The sequence below is a fragment of the Polypterus senegalus genome, chromosome 1, assembly GCF_016835505.1.
Source record: "Polypterus senegalus isolate Bchr_013 chromosome 1, ASM1683550v1, whole genome shotgun sequence".
NCBI lineage: Eukaryota > Metazoa > Chordata > Cladistia > Polypteriformes > Polypteridae > Polypterus > Polypterus senegalus.
Genome location: NC_053154.1, coordinates 170,662,793 through 170,683,054, shown reverse-complemented (window position 1 = coordinate 170,683,054; position 20,262 = coordinate 170,662,793). Strand labels below are relative to the sequence as shown.

Below are 20,262 nucleotides of genomic sequence, written 5' to 3'. Positions count from 1 at the left end.
GAATAAGAGTAAGGTCCAATGGCCAGGGTGGACAGAAAAAACAAAAAAAAAAAAAACTCCTGATGGCTGGACAAAAAAATAAAATCTGTATGGATTCCAGACCATTAGACTGCCCAGTCCCCTCTGGGCTTCAGGTAGATTGCCTGTGCTAAAGTGCAGGTGGTTTGGCTGCTGGTTTAATCTAGATAACTAAGTGTTGATTTTTTTTTAATTCTTCAAATGTTGCCATATTTTTCATTTTGTCATACTTGCTTGAGTATGTTGTCAAGAGTCTGTACTAGATTTGCAGTTTTGGTTGATTTGGGTTTGGTTTCAAGATATTTTTATTTTTCTGGTTCAAACTCTTAGATTAAATTGACAGTTTCATGCAGGTTTGTATTTCTAAATGTGAATTGCAAATGAAGGTGCTACATTATTTTAGGCATATGGTGAAAATAGTAGCTTTTAAATGTAAGAGCACAGTGGAGATCAAATATTGTACTGTTTTATGAGGCATAATTTATTATTTTGACATTGCTTATAGCCCTTTTGTAATTTTAATTTTCCTGTTTTGCCCTGGAACTGTACTTAAGTACGCTCTAATTTTCTGTTTATCTAAATATTAGTCACAGGTAACCTGGATAAGTAATAAATTAATACTACTTTATATGTTTAGGTATCTAGTTTTCAGAGTTTGTGGAGAGCTGCATAACTTACTTACCTTTTCTCTGAAGTTTTTGTCTCTTCAAACAGTTCCTGAATATCATAGAAAATAATGCTATAAACTGTTCATGTACTCTTAAAAACGTGCATCTTAATGTTTTTAATATAAGCTTATGCATCCTTTAAACAATTGTATTACATCTAACTAGGCAGGTTTGAGAATGTTATGTTGTTTCATGGTAGCTTTCATTGCTTGACGGTCATTGGATTAACCGATTAAAAACTCCAAAGGATCTCTTTTTGTAGGATATTCCTAACAATCTTATAACAGTCAAGGGATGAAAATAAGCATGTTATAGGTGCATAGCTTGAGAGTAAATGAAATGACTTAAGCACGTTTTAGCCTTCAAAGGTTACAGAAAGAAAAGCTGAACAAGGGAGTCTGGGTTTTAACTTTAAAGGATGAGTTTGATGGTAAGGCCTCCCAACAGATTTCACAATGGCTGCAGAACTAGAGAGAGAAAAACTAGAAGAAATATCCTAAAGAAACATTGTCCATGCGCTAACATGCATGGCCCCTTAGAGGACCCTCTTGAAAATCATTTGACTTTGTTGATGTGTCTTTGTGAGAGAATGAGGAAGACATGCTGCCTAGAGAAGTGTGCCAAAACCCTTCAAGGTATTTCTGGATGCATAGTTAGCACACACTGAAAAATCCTAATTTACGCACCCCCTGGAATGATTCCATGTGGGAGTAATTAACAAAAAACAAGCTGGAAGAGTTGTGTTTGTGCAATAAATGCTGAAGTTTTAATTTATGTCTTTCTGGACCTTTTCCAGGTTTTATGACGGTGGAAGCATGAGAATTAAATGATGGTTAATACCCCTCAGGGTTCTCTTCATCCGCTCTTGGGCACTCTCCAAAGTGTTGTCTGTAGCTAATGGGGACAAAACCCCAGAACTGTCAAGTTACTGTAGCTAGTAATTTTTAGTGAGATGTGACATGTTTTTAACCATTTGTATTTTAACACGGTGATCTTTCAGAAAGGAAGGAGGGTTGTATGTTTTAGATTACAGAACATTTCTATGTATATGCTTCAGACTTTTCTAGTAGAGTATGTTTTTGTATGCTGTTTCAAAAAATCTGTAATTTTAGTTTGGACAGAATACAATAAATAAGGATTTAATACTCTGCACTCTATCTGGATGGCCTTATGCATTGGCCCATTGCTCCATTGTGGAATGTCCGTTTTCCAGATAAGTTAGGAATTGAATGTTGTGAAAATATCAATAATGGGATCTGTCAAGAGGTCACTACTTTCATGTTGTATTGAAACACTTAAGGTTCAAAACTGAATTGGGTGATGACAAGCTATACTTGCAACTGAGAGAGTCACAACATAGACTCATAGAGTTTACTTTATTTCTTGTTCCATTTTAGTTACGATTCACACCACTAGTGAAATAAATTTTTGCCCTTATGTTTGTGTTTTATAAAATTGGCATTTCAGATGTCTCGATTGTACAGTTGGTTTTAGAAGTACCTTTTTTGTTTTGAGTATTTGCTGCAAGGATGGAAATTCACATTAAAAAAATCAATTAAAAAGTCATAAAACTGTGTAAGTAAATCTTATAAAAGCATACAGGCCTGAACAGCTTATTGTATCTGTTGTAGCTTGCCTAGCTAGGTGCAAGACTTTTTTGTTTAGCTGCTTCATTGTGCATCCCCAACATCTTCCAACGCTTAAGGGTAGAACTCTATAAGAACATAGTAATTCTAGGTAATGTTTGAAATGTTTGTTTTTGAACCTGTTTTTGGACAGAATCATCTTAGCCATGTTCATCTGTATGTGTGTTTTGTGTGATTAAAATCTCTGAAACCAATAATCACACAAAAAAAAAAGTGCATTTAAAATGTGATGTGTTTGTGGTAGTAGGAATAGAGTCAAAACCACAGTGGCCCTCTTCACTGAAGTGATCTCCCGTATATTTTTTACCAAATGATTTTTCTCCCATATAAAATTTTCTGACTTTAAAAAAAAAAAAAAATACAGATCTTGTTGATAAAATATCTTTTTAGGATATTTAAATAAACATTTACTCAATGTCCCAAGCTCAATACATTTGGTATTGAGCAAGTTGGTAGAAGTAAAACAATATAATTTGGCTATAGAAAGAATCAGTAGTGGAATATTTGAAGGCACCACCTGCTGAAACCATCAACCACACTGGTAAGATGCAAACTTTCCAAAGCCAAGTCAGAGGAGTTCTTGGAACAATGTGTTACTGACAAATAAGACAAAGAGAAAATTCTACTAAAGCGATTGTAAGGTTGCAGTATGAAGAAAGGAAGAAACTGGAGATCCATAGCATACCAACTCTTCAGGAAATCATGTTGGTCAGTAAATATTGGAACAGAATAACTACTTGTGAATAGAAATGTTTTGCCTGAAAGGAAAACCTCTAGACTACTGGCCAATATTTAATCATGCAGCCAAAACATACAGCTACTGTATTCTGTATACATGACAATAGTGACCCTATGATGCAACCAAAAAGTTGATTTTTGGAGTAAATGGAGTTACAATGTTTAGATTAGATCCCCAATTTAATTCCAGCCAATTATGTGTTTTATGTTCAGAAAAGGACATTGTAGTTTGAGTCCTTCAAAAGAAAGCTAGAGACATTTTCAGTGGCTAAGGAATGGCCAAGAACTATAGAAAATTAGAACAGCTTGATAGAAGTACTTTCATGCATTCAAAGGGTTTGAAATGTACTGCTTACATAAGAAGCAAAAGAGTTCAGTTTTAAATTCATTGCCCTGATACTTGAAGTGAGCACTGTACATCTGTTTAAAAATTGATGTGTAATAAACTAATGATAATTAATGGTTTTTATTTTTTATTTATTTTTTTTTAATTTTTCACAGTATAGCGCTTCGGTTTTGTAAAATGAGCAAGAAATATTTTTCTTTCGATTGCAATGTAATACATGATTTTGATTTCTAAAATACCACAAAAGCTAATTTAAAGTAAATGATAGGGTTGCATGTTTCGTTTCCTCCTTTTGTACATGCCCATTTTAGTCTCATTTACTCTAATTAAATATTTTAACAAATTTGTTCCTATTTAAACATCTAAAAAGACAATCTTTTTCTTATAACATGCATGAGCTTACAGTCGTCTTTGTTTATTTGTTGTTTAAATAATTCTTGCTAAGTAAATATTGCATTAACCTCTTTATACCCACTGGGTTATTTCTTTGTACATTAATAATAAACATATTTAATAGTTTTGTATTGCCCAAATGCTCCAATATTTTTTCAGTGCTGTCATTTGGATTACTTTTTCAGAACTACCAATATCAGTATTTTATCATGCTATGTATTTTACATGAAAAATATGGAGAAATTCAGTGGAAGTAGATTCTACTGTGTGTTCTCTTGCTGTGTTTTTTTTGTTTATTCCACTGCTAGTCAATAGTGACTTTTTTTATCCAAAGCATAATCATTGTAAATATTTATTTTATCAGAAAATGTTTATTTTAAGGTAAAATTAAGACTGGCCACAGATTTTAAGATCCTTAAATATATTTAAACCTTTGCTGTAATAATCATTAACACATATAACATTCTCAAATGCACAATAAAAAATTTATTATGTTAAAATATTACAGCAAGTGTTTATATGCAACATCTACACAAACACTCACAAAGTGCAGTGTGTGATTTGCAATAAATATACATCTATTGTAATGGTAAAACAAAACTGAAAATTTAGATGGCTACAATGCTGATGAATCTTGAAAATAAGAACTTAATATTGATTACTACATCGTTTGAAAGGATGAGGATATTGGTGAACACTAAGGAATTTGTATGTTTCATTTAATCAGCAAAGAGTTTTTAGGGAAGTGAAGCACATATAGATATACAATTCAAACTGAATTTTAGATTAGTTAGGTTACATCTTGCTCATATACAGATGTATCAGTGAAAGTAACCGGTTTAAAAAAAAAAGTAGAAAGTGCATTTTCTATTCATTGAAATATATTTACTCTTCAGCTTTTGGCGTATCCTCACCATATGATGATGGAGCTTTGCAGCCAAATTTAAAGAATAAATCAGTCACCCATTCATATTATTATACCTTCATTCTTTTGGTGGAAATGGGATCTGCCCCTCAATGCCATAGCAAGAACCAGCCCTAGAAAAGGTGGATGTCACCCTATCATAGGCTATACTACACAGATACACATAAAGTTGTTAAACTGGAAACGTTGTAATCCCAGAAGAGACCCACAGTGTTAAAAGGCAACAGTTGAACCTACTTGCACTGTAGGTGTTTGGTTTCGTATCCTTCCTTGGAAACTATACATGGGGAGTTAGCATTTTCACCTTATGTTTGCAGCATGTTTACCAGAGTACTGTAGTTTCCAGTTTCATTCAGGGTGATGTGCTCTTCATGGCAATTGGCAAGTTCCAAAGTAAAATGTTTTGTGTTGTTACAGCATGATCTGCTACAGTTGTGCTTGTGCTTTACTCACAAATATGTAATATTTGATCATTTTCCTTAATAAATAAATGACCAAGTATAATTTTTTGTCTCATTTGTTTAACCGGTTTCTCTTTATCTGCTTTTAGGACTTGAGTGGAAATCTGGTGATGTTTTAGGTCATATTTATGCAGAAATGTAGAAAATTCAAAAGGGTTCACAAACTTTCAAGCACAACTGTATACACTGGCATCCTGTCTGGACTTGGCCCTGCCTTTAGCCCTTTTTTGTTGAGAGAAAGTTGTAATACAATAGTTGAATTTTAGGTTTAGAATATGAATGGAAACCATCCCAAACTCCTCGACATTATCACAGAGCATGGGGATTGGCAGGAACTGCGGTGGTGGTGATATTTTGCAGCCACCCAGGTCTTTTTTCTGTATCTGCCTGATACAAATCTGAGACAAAACAATACAAACTGGGGTTGTCTGAAAAAAACATCAAAATGGCAATAGTACAAAGTAAAAAAAAAAAAAAAGCACTATGATGTTTTAAAAACCAAATGTGATGACTGATTTTTTTTGTGCATTTTCAGATGAAGAGAGCACAAACAACGTACTAGTGTCATGAAGGAGATATGTGCATGAACAATGTAAATTGCACCAGTCTGAACAAATATAATGATGACAGCTTATTTTCTTTTTGTCTGCAAATTGTATTAGAGAGTCTCTCCAGTGTCTTTAAACCTCTCACCAAAGTACCTGACAGTTTTGTGGTTTCTGTCTCTATAAACCCCCCCCCCTTCTGCTGTCATCGTTATCTGCATAAGCAATTATGAGAAAAGGGAGTCTTCAGGCATCTTCCGTTTATTTATTGTGACTTAGCCATTCAGCATCATGATGATTAAAAAGAGAGCACTGCTTGGCCTCAGGCAGGCTCACCAAAAAGGATTCTTATACAGTGAAAGAGTTTTCTTTGCTCTCATGCATTTTTCTGCTAACTGTAGTCTTCTTTTTCATTTTAGCAATGTTGGACACTTGCGTCTACATAATTAAAAATGAGAGTGAATTGTGGTTGGTGCACCTTTTATGGTAAAGTGATGTTAGGTTTGAAGATGCAGCAATGTTAAACGAAGATACAGTTTTAAGATTAGAGTCACTTTGTCAGTCAGAATACAGATTGACATTACATATCTGACTTACTGGTTCAGTTCTAAGCAAATTGGCTAAACCAATATTCTTTTTTTAAAATAGTGGCAATTTTAATTTTCTGCCTTTTCTTTATCTGTTATTGGGTTCATTTTCAGAACAAGCTGGCATTGTAATCTTTTATTTAGCACCACAAATCATATTTCTTATTTGAGGTAAATACCTGTAAGCTTGATATCTGTTCTTCACATTTTATATTAACCTTATCTAAATTGAAATTCCTTAAATAAATAAATGAGACCCCTAACTGCAAACTTAAGTTGTTTTTTCTACTTGATAAGATTGGTGTTTATCAAGGTAATATATCATCTTGCTTGTATCCCATAGAATGTTTGGCAAGTCTTCTTGATTTGGAAAGCGACCCAGGCCTATGCATTAGTTATCACCCAAAAGACTGTACTTAGGCATTATGAGAAAATCAACAGTAAATACCTCTGTACTTCACAACTCTGTATATCTAAATGTTTTGCACTATGACTACTACGGCTGGGATATCTGTTCCTGATTTCTGCTCTCTTGCAGACCCCGTTGTTGCTTAGGATGCAGCTTTCAACCAGAGGTTTGAGAAGCCCTCTACTTTAAAGAGAAAACTGATACATAGCAAAAGACACCCTATAACAAAGTGCATTGCCATAGGGTCCAGCATCACTGAAAGACAGTGAGGTGCAAAAATAAGAGTGGTCATATGTACAAGTAACATGTTAGCCTTTTCACTTAAGCAGAACTATCTGATAAATAACAATTAGCAGATGTATATTTTATCAAGCAAAAGACTATCACTGTGTGAGATAACGGCAGTATTGTGTGACCATACAAAGAGCAATCAACACAGTACAGCTTGATGATGGAGCATAAAGCATGTTTTGATTCCAAATGCACCAGTGACATTTTAATAGGATCTCAAAACATAAGAAGAAAGTTTTAGTGTCATTACTACTTTGTACTTATGATTCCAAAACTACCCATAAAGTCCAAGTGCGCAAGAAAATTTTGAAAAAGAACAGGCCATTCAGCCCGGTATAGTTTGTCAGTATATTGTTCACCTACATTGTGCAAAATATATCATTGAGTCTTGAAGGTCTCCAAAATATTCCAATCTACTACACTACTTGGTAAGTTGCTTCACATATTTGTAGTTATCTGTGTGAACAAAAATGTATCACCCGTGCTCCCTTTTTCTAGCTGAAGATGTTATTTTAAAGCAATATGTGATATCTAATGTACTAATTCCCTACATAATTATGAAAAATTATCAAGTACTCTTTTATCTTGCTTAAAGTGAAAAATGTCAAATGTGCCAGATTAAGTTCAGCTTGACTACATGTAGAACATTTGTGTCAGTCCTTGTAAATAAATAATTTTGAGAATACCAATTTATATGAATATTTTTTGATTGGAGTTTGTCAGGTAATTGACAATGACTGTATAGCTTTCTGTGGTGTGGTATATTTCATTTTGCACGATCTTATTTTTGTAATATAGTCAGTTAATGGGGTGTTTGTAATGCTTGTTTTCTTTCAAATAGTTCACAGAATCTTAACAGTCAAACATAAATAGGCACACTGTGCTTTATTTAACCCTAACACAGCATGTAGTAGCCTATTTGCATTTATATATATATATATATATATATATATATATATATATATACACTTTATTCAGCACAACTACCTGAAATAAAACTGCTTCAGAATTTCTTGTCAGGATAGCTTGAATTCATTGTGGCATGAACACTGCAAAGCGTTCAATATGCAGTAGATGCATTTACAATTGTTGTATCCAGTTGTATCCATTTTTGGACTTTGCAGATGATATACTGTAATAAGATCTGATGAGGCCACTGCTTTAAGTTGATTTCGCTGTCTTGTTCTTGAAACCATTCCAGTACTTCCCCTTCCTTGGGAATGAAGTATTAACCCATTGAAAAACTAAATGTGTACATGGGCATATTGAAGAAGTGAGAAGCACATGTCATTTCATCCTCCTTTAGCATCTTCAGTTTCTGAACACAGAACTCTGTTTTCAGGGAAGTTTTTTTTTTTGGACTGATAGATTACCAATACACCAATTTCACTGTCCTTTAAAAAACACCAGCAACATTGCTGCTTCTGCTGCACTCATGCCAGTGGTTCTGCCAAATTCACCAATTCTTAAGTTAGTAGTCTTGTCAATTCTCATTTTATTTGAAATCATACTTTACCCATTGGTATGTCCCTACCTACTTTTAATAGCTTTGTCTTCATTGATTGTACAGTGAATTAATATTGAGTGATAGATGAATATAATAAATTGAACACTCTATGCTTTGTTTGTCTTCTGAGTTCTGTAATTTTGATTATTATATTAACAATAGTATATTGTGTGATGTTGACATTCTCTCATATAAAAAGAAAGCAACTATCAGTCTCAGTTTGTAGTGGTGTATAGTTTGTGTGGAAATTCAGCTTGAACAAAATTAAATATTGATTTAATCTGAGTAAATGTCTTTGTTTAATAAAAAATAAGAAAAGGACTTCTAAGCATTAACAAAAAGTAAATGGAATTGCTACTTTATAATCTATATTCTGAGAGTTTTGGGAGTTGCTATCTTGCTGAATTTAACATCTTTAACTGATAGTTGTTAATTCTAGGGGCGTTCTTTTTCTGTCAGCCACAGGAGAAATCTGTTTCTCCAAAATCCTATTTAAGTGTTTTGAGAGAGAAAAAAAAAATTGTCTCTTTGTGTCGTACCTGTTAGAGCTAGTCTTGAGTGGTGGGGGCCTGGCTGTCAGCTTTTTGCTTCACTCAGCCTCCAGATTGACATCAAAAATGACAAGAAACCCAAAAAAATGGCAATAGAAGCTTCATTCTGCTGAGCCGCGGAAACCGCCTGCACTCAGGCAATTAGACAGGAGACATCCAGCCGATTCCACACAATTACAAGGGAGACGAGCAGAGTTTAGCTACAGCCCCCTCCCCCTGCTATCACCCGTCTCCTTGTTTTCACAGCAGCTCATCACTGTGGCTTTCACTTGCAAAGCACATCAGCGCAATTAAGCTAAATTAGGTGCTAAATGGCAGCTACTCAAAATGTGCGATTCCTGTCTGTGCACATAAACAATTAGGAGTGTGTTTTTGTTTTCATAAGTACATTCCTCTGTGTGGGAGTGATGAAAGAATGAGTATTGGAGCTGCAGAGAGTCTGGCTAAGCCTTGTGCGCGTCTTTGGGGCAGGCTGAGAGCCAGGATGTAATATTGACTCTGGTTTATAGAATGTTTCTAATAAGGGTTTTATCTGTTTGCAGAGTCCAGCATAAATGACATGCAATAATTAAAACAAAAAAGAAGCTGTAATATTAAAGATCTGTCCATCCATTTTCTGTATGTACTATCTCCTTGGCATTGTCACTGAGAGTTCATGAATGTTTTTACTACCAGGTTTAAAACGCATGACCCAAATCTTGGTGGGATAACAGCCCATCCGATAGTTTAACCATTTACCTATCCAGCTCTTCATTTCTAATCTGCTAAATCCAGTTTAGAGTTGCAGGCATTATCTTATTGCTGCTTCATAGTACTGGGTTTGAAGACCAGCCCAGTCACAATCTTTATGAACTTTACACGTTCTCCTTGTGTCTGTGTGGGTTTTTCTCCTGGTATTCAGCCTCTATTGTAATTCCTAAGGTATGTGTTTAGGTTATTTGGTAACTCAAATTCATGTTTTATAAAGGACATTTCACCTCAGTGGGTGGTGTAGCAGTTAGCACCACTGACTCCTTGATTCCAGTGTCCTTGGTCCTAATCCTGAGTCTGCTTGTCGTCCATGTGGAGTTGTTCCACATTCTTGTCTTTTCTTCCCTGGGTTTTCGTTTTCCCAAGTGTGCACTTGTTAAATTGTTTTGAGATTTTATGTTGACCCCTTAACTGGGTTGTGTGTGAATGGGCCGGGATGCACACTGGTCCCGCATGATGCTAAACTGAATTAAATGGATATGAGAATGTACTGTTTTATTATGTTACATTTCATATGAATATTACACAGCAAAAAAATATAAGTATGGTGAGGGATTTTTTTTCTGTTTGCTGATTGAGAGTTGGGGGATCCTTTTGCACCCCATTATTATTACAAGATGAACAAACATATTGATGCACTTTCATATGGGTATTCTGTATAATTTACTTTCTTTCCATGTTGTAAAAATCCATTCTTCTTTCCATTGTCTGAGCCACTTTAATTCGGTTATCTGTACAGTCTGTTTCATTGGCCTGCTACCAGTGGCACTGTACAATCGCTGACCCTGAGCTCTGACCCCAAAAGGTCATGCGAAAAAGGTGACTTCCCCTGGGGGATTAATACAGTGTACTAAATACCAAAAATACTAAAAAGCATGGGTAGGTGCTGGTCTTCACATAAACTGATGCCCCATTTATGGAATGCAACTTTGCTTTCTGAAGTTGATGGCTTATTTCGATGAAAAGAAATTGGATGCTTCAGTGAAAAGTATGAAATCATTCCAGTGCCTTACATATTCTAGTTTTGCTTATTTTAGCTTATTTAATATGAAAAGCAGGCCCATTGCTCATTCTCCCATTTGGGTTAAAACAGTCCTCATAATGGGTAGATATTAGAACTAAACATTTGTATGAGTGCAAGATACTTCAAACTAGACACTCTTGGAGAGTCATTTTCTCAGTAATAATTCCCCTACAGCAGGAATCTCAAACCCCTGTCCTGGATGGCCATAATGGCTGCAGGTTTTCTATTCTAACCCTTTTCTTAATTGGTGACCAATTTTGGCTGCTAATTAATTCCTTTTCCTTTCACTTTAATTGACTTGTGTTTTAAGATTTGTTCCCCTGAATTTCTTCATTGTTCCTCTAAATTGCTTCATTTCGTTCCTTAAATGGCACCCAAACAGAAATGAAATGTGAAGTGAGTGAGCCAACTGAAGACCAACTAAGTCAAGGTCTCAAACTCCAACCAATTGCTTAGTTAGGAGCTGATTCTTGTTAATTAAACCTGTTCTTTAATTCCATGGCTTGTTGCTGCTGTCATTGTGCAATGGCATACATGTGCATCTCTTTTCTAAGAGCACTGTTAAACTCTCTTGTGGACCCGAGCAGATCTGCATTCCTAAGACTTTCATCTTTATTTTCAAATATTGTGTGATGGGCACAGTTTGCTGGTCATGTTGTGGCTCATTTTATATCTCATTATTGTTTGACTGCTAACTAAGGAAAAAGAAACAATTGAGTGGTCTGAATCTTCAAGAACAAGTCAGTTAAAATTAATTCAAAAGAAGTTAATTAGCAGCAAAAACAGGTCACTATTAAGAAAAGGTTTAGAATGAAAACCTTCAGCCACTGTGGCCCTCCAGGACCAGAGTTTATGACCAGTGCCCTACAGGGCATTTGCAAAGTAAACTAGACTAGTTAATTTGTTTAACATGTATTAGAAAAACATATTCATTTTGTTTATTTGTTTATGTATAATATACTGAATTACAGAATCCACCTGCATTATATTGTACCACTATATCAGAATTCTTGCATTCATAAATGCGAAGAACCTCAGGTTTAGGGATTATGGTATATGTTCATTTCTTTAGAGTAAAAAGGACTTCATTTCTTTAGGGTAAAAAGGACAAGTTAGTAAATATAAATTAACTAAGTCTTTCCTAATTTTTTTAATTAGAACTTTTGTGAAACTCATTCTGTTCTTACTCATCTTTTCACTTTACAGAGACGGCAGAGTACTGGGTGTACTAGAGGTCTCACGTTCACTAGGGGATGGTCAGTTTAAGCGCTGTGGTGTGATCTGTACTCCTGATGTACGCCGCTGTCAGATTACTCCAAATGACAGGTAAAAAAAATGTTAACATCATTTTGTTGTATACAGAGGTATTTGGTAATGATTTATTGAGCATGTGTTCAGCTTTTGAAACTGCTTATTCCAATAAAGGGTCATTGTTGTTTTTCAAAATGCTAGTCATATATTTCTTACTCCATATGCTTCTCAGAAAAATAAGAGCAGTGAATGTGTTCAAAGACATTCTTCAGGTCTATGCATCTAATCCAGAGGAAGAAACCAAGAATTTGGATTTGGGAAATATTCAAAAGTGTTTTTTTTTTTGTGTTTTTTTCTTATTTTCTCCCAGTCAGTCAAGTCCTAATGCTATAACACCCCCCTTATCTTTCCTTATTGCATATTTTTTATAGCACCTTTCCTGTAAATAAACACTTGTTTTAAAAAAAAAAAAAAAAAAAAATGTTTCTAACACAAGTACAGGCTGGTAAAGCGATACTGAGAAACACAAAGTAAGAAAGAGGTATGGATTGAATGGTGCTTGCTTTTGGTTTAAAATACCAGTTTTTGGTAAGACACAGGCAAACAAAGGGAGAATGTGCAAACTTTATACACTGCCTGGGTGGGAATCAGACTTGTATTCTTTGACGTCTGTGGCAGCAACACAAAGAAACAGTTGAAGAAAATTTTTAGTTAAATATTGAGGAAAGCATTTTTGTAGCTATCACATCAATAAGGTTCTTTATAAATGCTGCAGAGCTGATAGTAAGTGTGAATAAATGTGTTACATCAGTCAAGAGGCTTTGGAAAGAAGTAAAAACTAATGTAGGAGTTGGTTTTGGGGTTTGGATGTTGCCAGGGTTTCCTTAAAATATATTGTCTTGAGATATGGAAACAGAAGCAGCATTTAGGAACCAGTTATGTCATTTTTACCAGCTCCAAACCAAAAACTTTGAAAACAAATCATGTCCTTAATAAGTGTGCAAAGCAGAAAGACCACTTTAATTGCCTCTGAGTTCAGTTAATCCAGCAGCACATTACATGATGTATGGCTGTTGGACGTGTCAAACACGAATGTCACTAACTTGCGAATGTCCAATTACACAATTGGGAATCGCAAGGGATGACAAATCACAAGATTCTGTTGAGGACATTCCAGCACTGTTTGAACTTTCCAAAGTATCGCAGACTCCTTGCTGACAGCCAATTAACATGCTACTTGACAATTTTGATGTTGTACAGAGGCTTTCTGTGTATGGTGCGTTCAGCTGCAATCAAGGCTATACTTTTTCCTTTTGTCCTGGTAATATGAATGTAAGACATCATAGTGATGAGGCTCTTTCCTATTTGTGCTGTCCAAACACCCATGTTCCTTATTACTTGTATTTGCACTCTATGCTTTTTACTTCAGGATAAGTCCTCATTGGTTGCAGGCTGTAACAGACATGTTTTAAGGCAAAATCAAACCTGTTTTGTTTAGTTGTGTTGAGTCATTATAATTGTCAAACTACATTACCAGCAGTCACAGGAGCACACTTAAATTAACTCTACAGCTGTAAATCTCTGAAACTAACTCATGCATGTAACAGGTCTTTTAAATGAGCTTCAGAATGGAATGAGTGTGGGGCAGTTTTCATGAACATGCAGTCAGATAGTTCAACTCATTCTATTTCTGTTCTTTATGATCACGCATAATATGTATATCTGCCCTGCAATCCTTGCCTTATTTCGTTTGTAAGGTGATTTTACTTAGTATTTACTGTTATTTTGGGAGATCAAAGAGAATTTTGCTTTCTGAAAAGCATTTCTTGTTTGGTTTGTAAGATAGCTGAGAGGTAAGTGGTCTTGCTGTACTTTAAGTTATGTTGTCTCTTTTAATGCCCGGTTAGGTTCTTCATCCTTGCCTGTGATGGTCTCTTCAAGGTATTCAGTCCAGAGGAGGCAGTCAGCTTTGTTCTGGACACTCTTGAGGTCAGTGGTAATGAAAAACGGGTTGCAGTAATTAGTTAGTTATGCAAGTTAACTCTCAAATGTTTATCCAATGTGTTGTGCCATTCTGTGAAATATAAATGGCGGTCCATAAAGAACCAAAACTAGTGCTTTTCAGCTAAATACAAAGCTTTGCAAAACAAAAAGGGAAAAAGGCAAAACTGACTTATGGGGTGAAAGAGGGCCGCCTTTAGAATATTAGTTTAAAGTAAGATAAACAAGTGGTCTCTGAAAAAGTTTCCTAAATTTGCCAAGGAGAATTTGTATAGATTGGTTCTATTGCAGCAGCAATTTGTGGGTTGCAAAGGTGGCTGAAAGTTCAAGAAGAAAGAGAGTGAGATTAAAAACCTAGTCATATGACGTAGAGGAGCATTGCCAAAGTTGTGTGGATTTCTTGTGCAATTTATTTTTTCAAATTATGTTGAGGGTAAAAATTGCTTTGTGCTGACACTGATATTTCCAGAATTACTTTTGGTTTTTATAAGTCTGTAACAGTGAGATTCTGATCCAAGATGATTTGCTTTCAATCAGCCCACTCGGTTTACAAAAATGTATGTTGGTGAAACAGAGTGTGTTGCAGTCTCATGTGAAATGTGTTACCTGTGATATACATCATTTCTGTTGTATTCATTTTATTTGTTATTTTTGGATGTATTTTTCCCATTTTAAAAACAGTCTGTGATAAATTTATCTTTATTTAATTTTAATTGAGTATGTATAGATTTCATTTTGTCATTCTCCTGTGAACCGAGGTATGGCATTTCATATCAGAAGGTGTTCAGTGTAAATATAAAGAGGATGCTGGCTACTTGGTTGTACCAGTTGACTTGACTGTTGTTACCAAAGCCAGAGAGATTGGAGTATTAAATAGTAATTCTAAAGACTGCTTAAAGCCCAGTATTTGGGCAATGTGTTCTAAGGACCAATACTGGCGTAAATGGCAAGTCCTGAAAGAGTATGCAGAGTTCGACTGGGGGTTGTGTTATGTGCAACTAAAAGTGAAACATTAATGAATAATAAAACAATGCAAATCAGCATAATGTATCATTAGTGCAGCATCTGAATCTGTTTTAGAATGACTGTGGTAATGCCATTAAAGCCCAAGCCAGTCCATTCAGTTTCAGCCCACTATAGTCCAATTTATTTTTATGTAACTCATAAATGACAGCATGGTGTGTCCATATTCTATACATCTTCCCTGCTTTAGTCATTTGACAAATATTAATTAATCTGAGGATAAAAATTGGTTTCAGAGTATAATTTTTTTTTTTCACCTAGTGTTAAATGATGTGTAAGTTTGTTACAGGTACGGAGTACAGCGAAATTCTGCTTCATGTCTTATTGGGTACAATGATGTATGACTGAAGGTGTTAGGCTATCTCATTATAAAGGAGATTACTACTGAAAACTACTACTCTAAACTGAAGGAGGAAAATTCACATAATCCAGCAGCAGTATACTGATACAAAAAACAATATTAAATTAAATAGTAATAAAAATGCATGTAAAAACAGACAATAACTTTGAGTAGTTTTTGCATTTACTCCCCGGATGGAATTGAAGAGTCGCTTAGTGTGGGGGAGGAACGATCTCCTCAGTCTGTCAGTGCAGCAAGACAGTGACAAAAGTCTGTCACTGAAGCTACTCCTCTGCCTGGAGATGACACTGTTCAGTGGATGCAGTGGATTCTTCATGATTGACAGGAGTTTGCTTAGTGCCCGTCGCTCTGCCACAGATGTTAAACTGTCCAACTTTACTCCTACAATAGAGCCTGCCTTCTTAACAAGTTTGTCCAGGCGTCAGGCATCTTTCATCTTTATGCTGCCTCCCCAGCACACCACCGCGTAGAAGAGGGCACTTGCAACAACCGTCTGGTAGAACATCTACAGCAGCTTATTGCAGATGTTGAAGGATGCCAACCTTTTAAGAAAGTATAGTCTGCTCTGACCTTTCTTACATAGAGCATCAGTATTGGCAGTCCAGTCCAATTTGTCATCTAGCTGCACTCCCAGATATTTATAGGTCTGCACCAAGGTTATTATAGTTTTGCCTTTTTATGTTAGTTTTTATTTCTATATTTTTTCTGACCTTACTTGGAAATTCAGTTTAGTTTTAGTTTTCCTTCATCATGTATTTTTAGTTTTAGTTTAGTTTTTATTTCACAAAGACATTTCTATTTTATTTTTATATATATTAGTTTCAGTTTTAGTTTTAGTAATTATGGCATGGAGCGCCTACGGAGTTAGATTTGTGTCACAATCAGACAAAACTGTACACTTAACAGATTTGGATATGAGTTTAATGTTAGTGGAAGCTTACTATACTGCCTGGTTTATTATCTGGCTTTATTTTTGTCTGATAAAAACAAGCATAATCAAAACTAGACACTGAATATGAACAATTTTAGACAGTTTTATCATTTTTAAAATATTTTGTCATGAAAATCACACGGGCTTAGGAAGAACAAGGCTCTTAGACTTGAATCAGTGTGCAGACCCCACCTAGCTGTATTGAGGGAAACAAAGAACAACAAGCATGTAGTGTCAAGGTTAGGTGTGGTGAGTCTTGAATAGCCCACCATAAGAACAGTAAACCCATAATGAGCAGGGCAAGAGCAGGTAATAAGAGTATGGACAGGCATAAAACAACAGAGACAGCGTCTGATATTAGGAACAATATATACTTTATCAAAACGTATTTATCCCGAGGGATTTCAGAAAACCTGGAGCCTACCGCAAGGCAGGAAAAATCCCTGGTATGCAATATATATGATAAGGCTGATGTTAAAAACAAAAAGAATATGATATTTCAACTATCTATTTTGGGAGAGAGAGAAAAACATTGAAAAAAGGGAGACAAATATTTTAAAATATTCTGCTAATGGATTACTTTCACAATATTAGGGATTCTGAGTTGGGAATATGAACTAAAAAAGATAAATTAATAAATATGGAATAAATACAAAAACCCACTAGTAGTTTTTCATTACTTGTCAGACTCTCTACCTTTGTATCGCTTCGTTGTTAAACAATGTTTTTAAAGCAAAAGTGATTGGTCAGTAACAATATGCTGATCTTGTATGATGACCTAGTCAGTCTCGATCGCCGCTTTATTTTTAAAATCCGGAGTGCTCTCCCTCGACTTTCTTGTATACTCAGATATGGGGATGGATATTTGAGGAGTAAACTGCAAGACAATGATTATATTTCAATATTATGTACATTACCATCAACAACAAATCAAATTAATAATATATTGAACAATTATTAAAAAAGTAAAGTTGAATAAATCGGACTCTGCAGCTGTATAAATAAAAAAAATTGAGTATGTGTTCAGATAAAGTACCACTTCTGGGTGATGGATTTGGCCCAAAAGTTAATACAGATCTACAATTGTGGTGTAACAACCACATGCCGAATTTCATCCATCTATCTACGTTTTGAGTTAACGTGTTTACACACGCACAGAGACGCGCACACACGCAATTCCAAAAAACAGTATTGTTGGACACTGGTTAGTCTATAACGTCAAGATTCATCAAAATATCGAGGTCGAATTTTTTCATGATTACTATACTTTCTGTATACTTCATATATGAGAAAGTAAAACGATTTCTCCTGTGCTAAGTGGCAGGTGAATTGCTGTCAACAAATAGCAGACACCTGAGAAATAAACTGAAACGTTACTCACTTGTGATTTTTCTATGGTAAACGTTTTATTGACCAGCACATTCTGATTTCAGCCATTTGAATTACATCTTGATACACAAAGAAAGGCGGCACGCAAATCACTTTCTGTTTCACATGCTTTATGCACCCGCACTCAGTTTGCTCTGTCACCGCAAATGCTGTGTGAACTGCCGCCCTCCTTCACCAGCTGCCGTTCACTGGATGAATATATGCGGGCGGCTCGTGGTGGATGACTTTCTGTTTTAGAGTTGAAACTTAAAAGGGTTAAAGACTAACGGCAAGAATATTCATTCAAAAACGAAAACTACAAATATTTTAGTAAATTATTATTTTATTTCAGTTAGTTTTTCCAGCTACTTTAATAGTTTTGTTTAGTTTTAGTTTTTCATTTCGGTTTTGTTAATTATTTTATTTCAGTTTACGAAAATGTTTTTTTAATAATAGTTTCAGTTTTGATTTTAGTTTTCGTTAACTATAATAACCTTGGTCTGCACCCTCTGCACACAGTCACCTCTGATGATCACAGGGTCCATGAGGGGCCTGGACCTCGTAAAATCCACCAGTAGCTCCTTGGTCTTGCTGGTGTTAAGGTGTAAGTGGTTTGAGTCGCACCATTTAACAAAGTCTTTGATTAGCTTCATGTACTCCTCCTCCTGCCCACTCCTGATGCAGCCCACATTAGCAGTGTCATCAGCGAACGTTTGCACGTGGCAGGACTCCAAGTCATATTGGAAGTCTGATGTATATTGGCTGAACAGGACCGGAGAAAGTACAGTCCCCTGTGGCGCTCCTGTGTTGCTGATCACAATGTCAGACATGCAGTTCCCAAGACGCACATATTGAGGTCTGTCTGTAAGATAGTCCATGATCCATGCCACCAGGTGCGAGTCTACTCCCATCTCAGTCAGCTTGTCTCTAAGGAGCAGAGGTTGGATGGTGTTGAAGGCGCTAGAGAAGTCCAAAAACATGATTCTTACAGCACCACTGCCTCTGTCCAAGTGGAAGATGCAAGATATTGCAACGAATAATCGAGGAATCCTGTAACTCACTGCCATTTACCACTTTAAGAAAAATAAACCATGATATTTTAGATATTCCTCCAGACTGGTTTCCTTTCCTACTCTTCTCTTTATTGAAAAACTTCACCTAAAATTCTACTTTTGCCTGAGTAGACTGTAGATTGGTGTTTCAGGAAAGTAGTTGATGGATTCCCAGAAGAGTTGGTGTAGTTTTTATCTCCATTTTTAATTGCTAACACCCTGTTTTTATTGATGTCAGGATCAGACCTTGGAGCTGAAAGAAGGGAAGACCCTGCAGGACATTCAGTGTGAGAGTGCGTGTCATCGTTTGGCAAATGAAGCTGTTCGCCGAGGATGTGCCGACAATGTCACAGTTGTTCTTGTTGCCATTCAGCACTAACAAGACTGAAATCCCCAAAGTCTTGTTTTCTGCTCCAGAATTTCTTCAAGTAGCATCTCAGCTGGACTGAATCCTACAGGACACCAGGCCTTGAACTGCAATTGAACAATGTTTTGTTGTTGGTGGTTTTTTTTTGTTTTTGTTTTTTTGTTTTTTTTTTTGTTTTTTTTGTAATTGTTTCTGTATCTGGTCATTAAAAGTGGTTTCTTTGTTTTATTTGTGTGTTTTGTTGGCTGCTGTCCTTGTTGTAAAGTGACAATTCAGTTAATAGAAAGAGCAATGAAGTGTCTACTGCAGTTTTACCCTTATCAAAAAAAAAAAAAAATAAACAACTTATATACAGTACAGGAGCTTAAGAGGAAAAGGTGTAAAATAGATATTGCACATCTTAGTGTTACCATTGAAGTTAAATCATTTTAATTTTAAGAAAAAAAAAGTTAAGGCAGTTTTACTAATCCTAAATCAAATTTTAATAATGAGGCCAGTGCAATGCAAGTCTTGTTGGATGTTGGACTTTTTAGATGATGGCTTGGAGGAGCCAGTTGTCTGTGAGGGCTACATCTGCAGGAGATGCCGACTGATCCAGCACTTTGAGCGTAGGGTCGCTGAACTGGAGGAGGAGTTGGCTGACCTGTGTTGTAATAGACAATTGGCAGACCTGGCCCAGGTGTCCTTTGGAGAGAGAGTGTGCACACCCCCAAGGTGGCGCGGGAGAAGATTCCACACCAGACAGGTAGAAATAGATGGGTCATGGTTACAAGGCGTAGGGTAAAGGGTGCACACTGTCTGGGGGCATCAACCCCCGAATTAGAAGTGTCAAACCGTTATCGCTTCCTTGCCGAGCTGGATGGTGTCTCTGATGATTCTGATGTGATAGGCAGGTATGAGAAGCCCCAACTGCCCACCTCAAAACCACTTCCCAGATAGAGAGAGGTAGTGTTATTTGTTGACTCAATCATTGGGGGGGATTGAAGCACAGGTGTGCTCCAGAGAGAGCAAGTCTCACACAGTGTGTTGCCTTTTGGGTGCACAGGTGG

At 36.0% G+C, this 20,262-nt stretch overlaps 1 protein-coding gene across 5 annotated transcripts in view; it reads left to right on the top strand.

Moving 5' to 3' along the window:
* Nucleotides 1-20,262, top strand: part of zgc:162872 (BAR_ACAPs and ArfGap_ACAP domain-containing protein) — a 213,872-nt gene that overhangs the window by 43,410 nt on the left and 150,200 nt on the right. For all 5 annotated transcript variants that reach the window (XR_005634861.1, XM_039762779.1, XM_039762770.1 and 2 more), the window contains 2 exons: nucleotides 12,066-12,185; nucleotides 14,018-14,099. Coding sequence is in view for 4 of the 5 variants with exons in the window: in XM_039762779.1 (XP_039618713.1) it covers nucleotides 12,066-12,185; nucleotides 14,018-14,099 (202 nt within the window). In the remaining variant the exon portion in view is untranslated. The remainder of the gene's footprint in view (nucleotides 1-12,065; nucleotides 12,186-14,017; nucleotides 14,100-20,262) is intronic.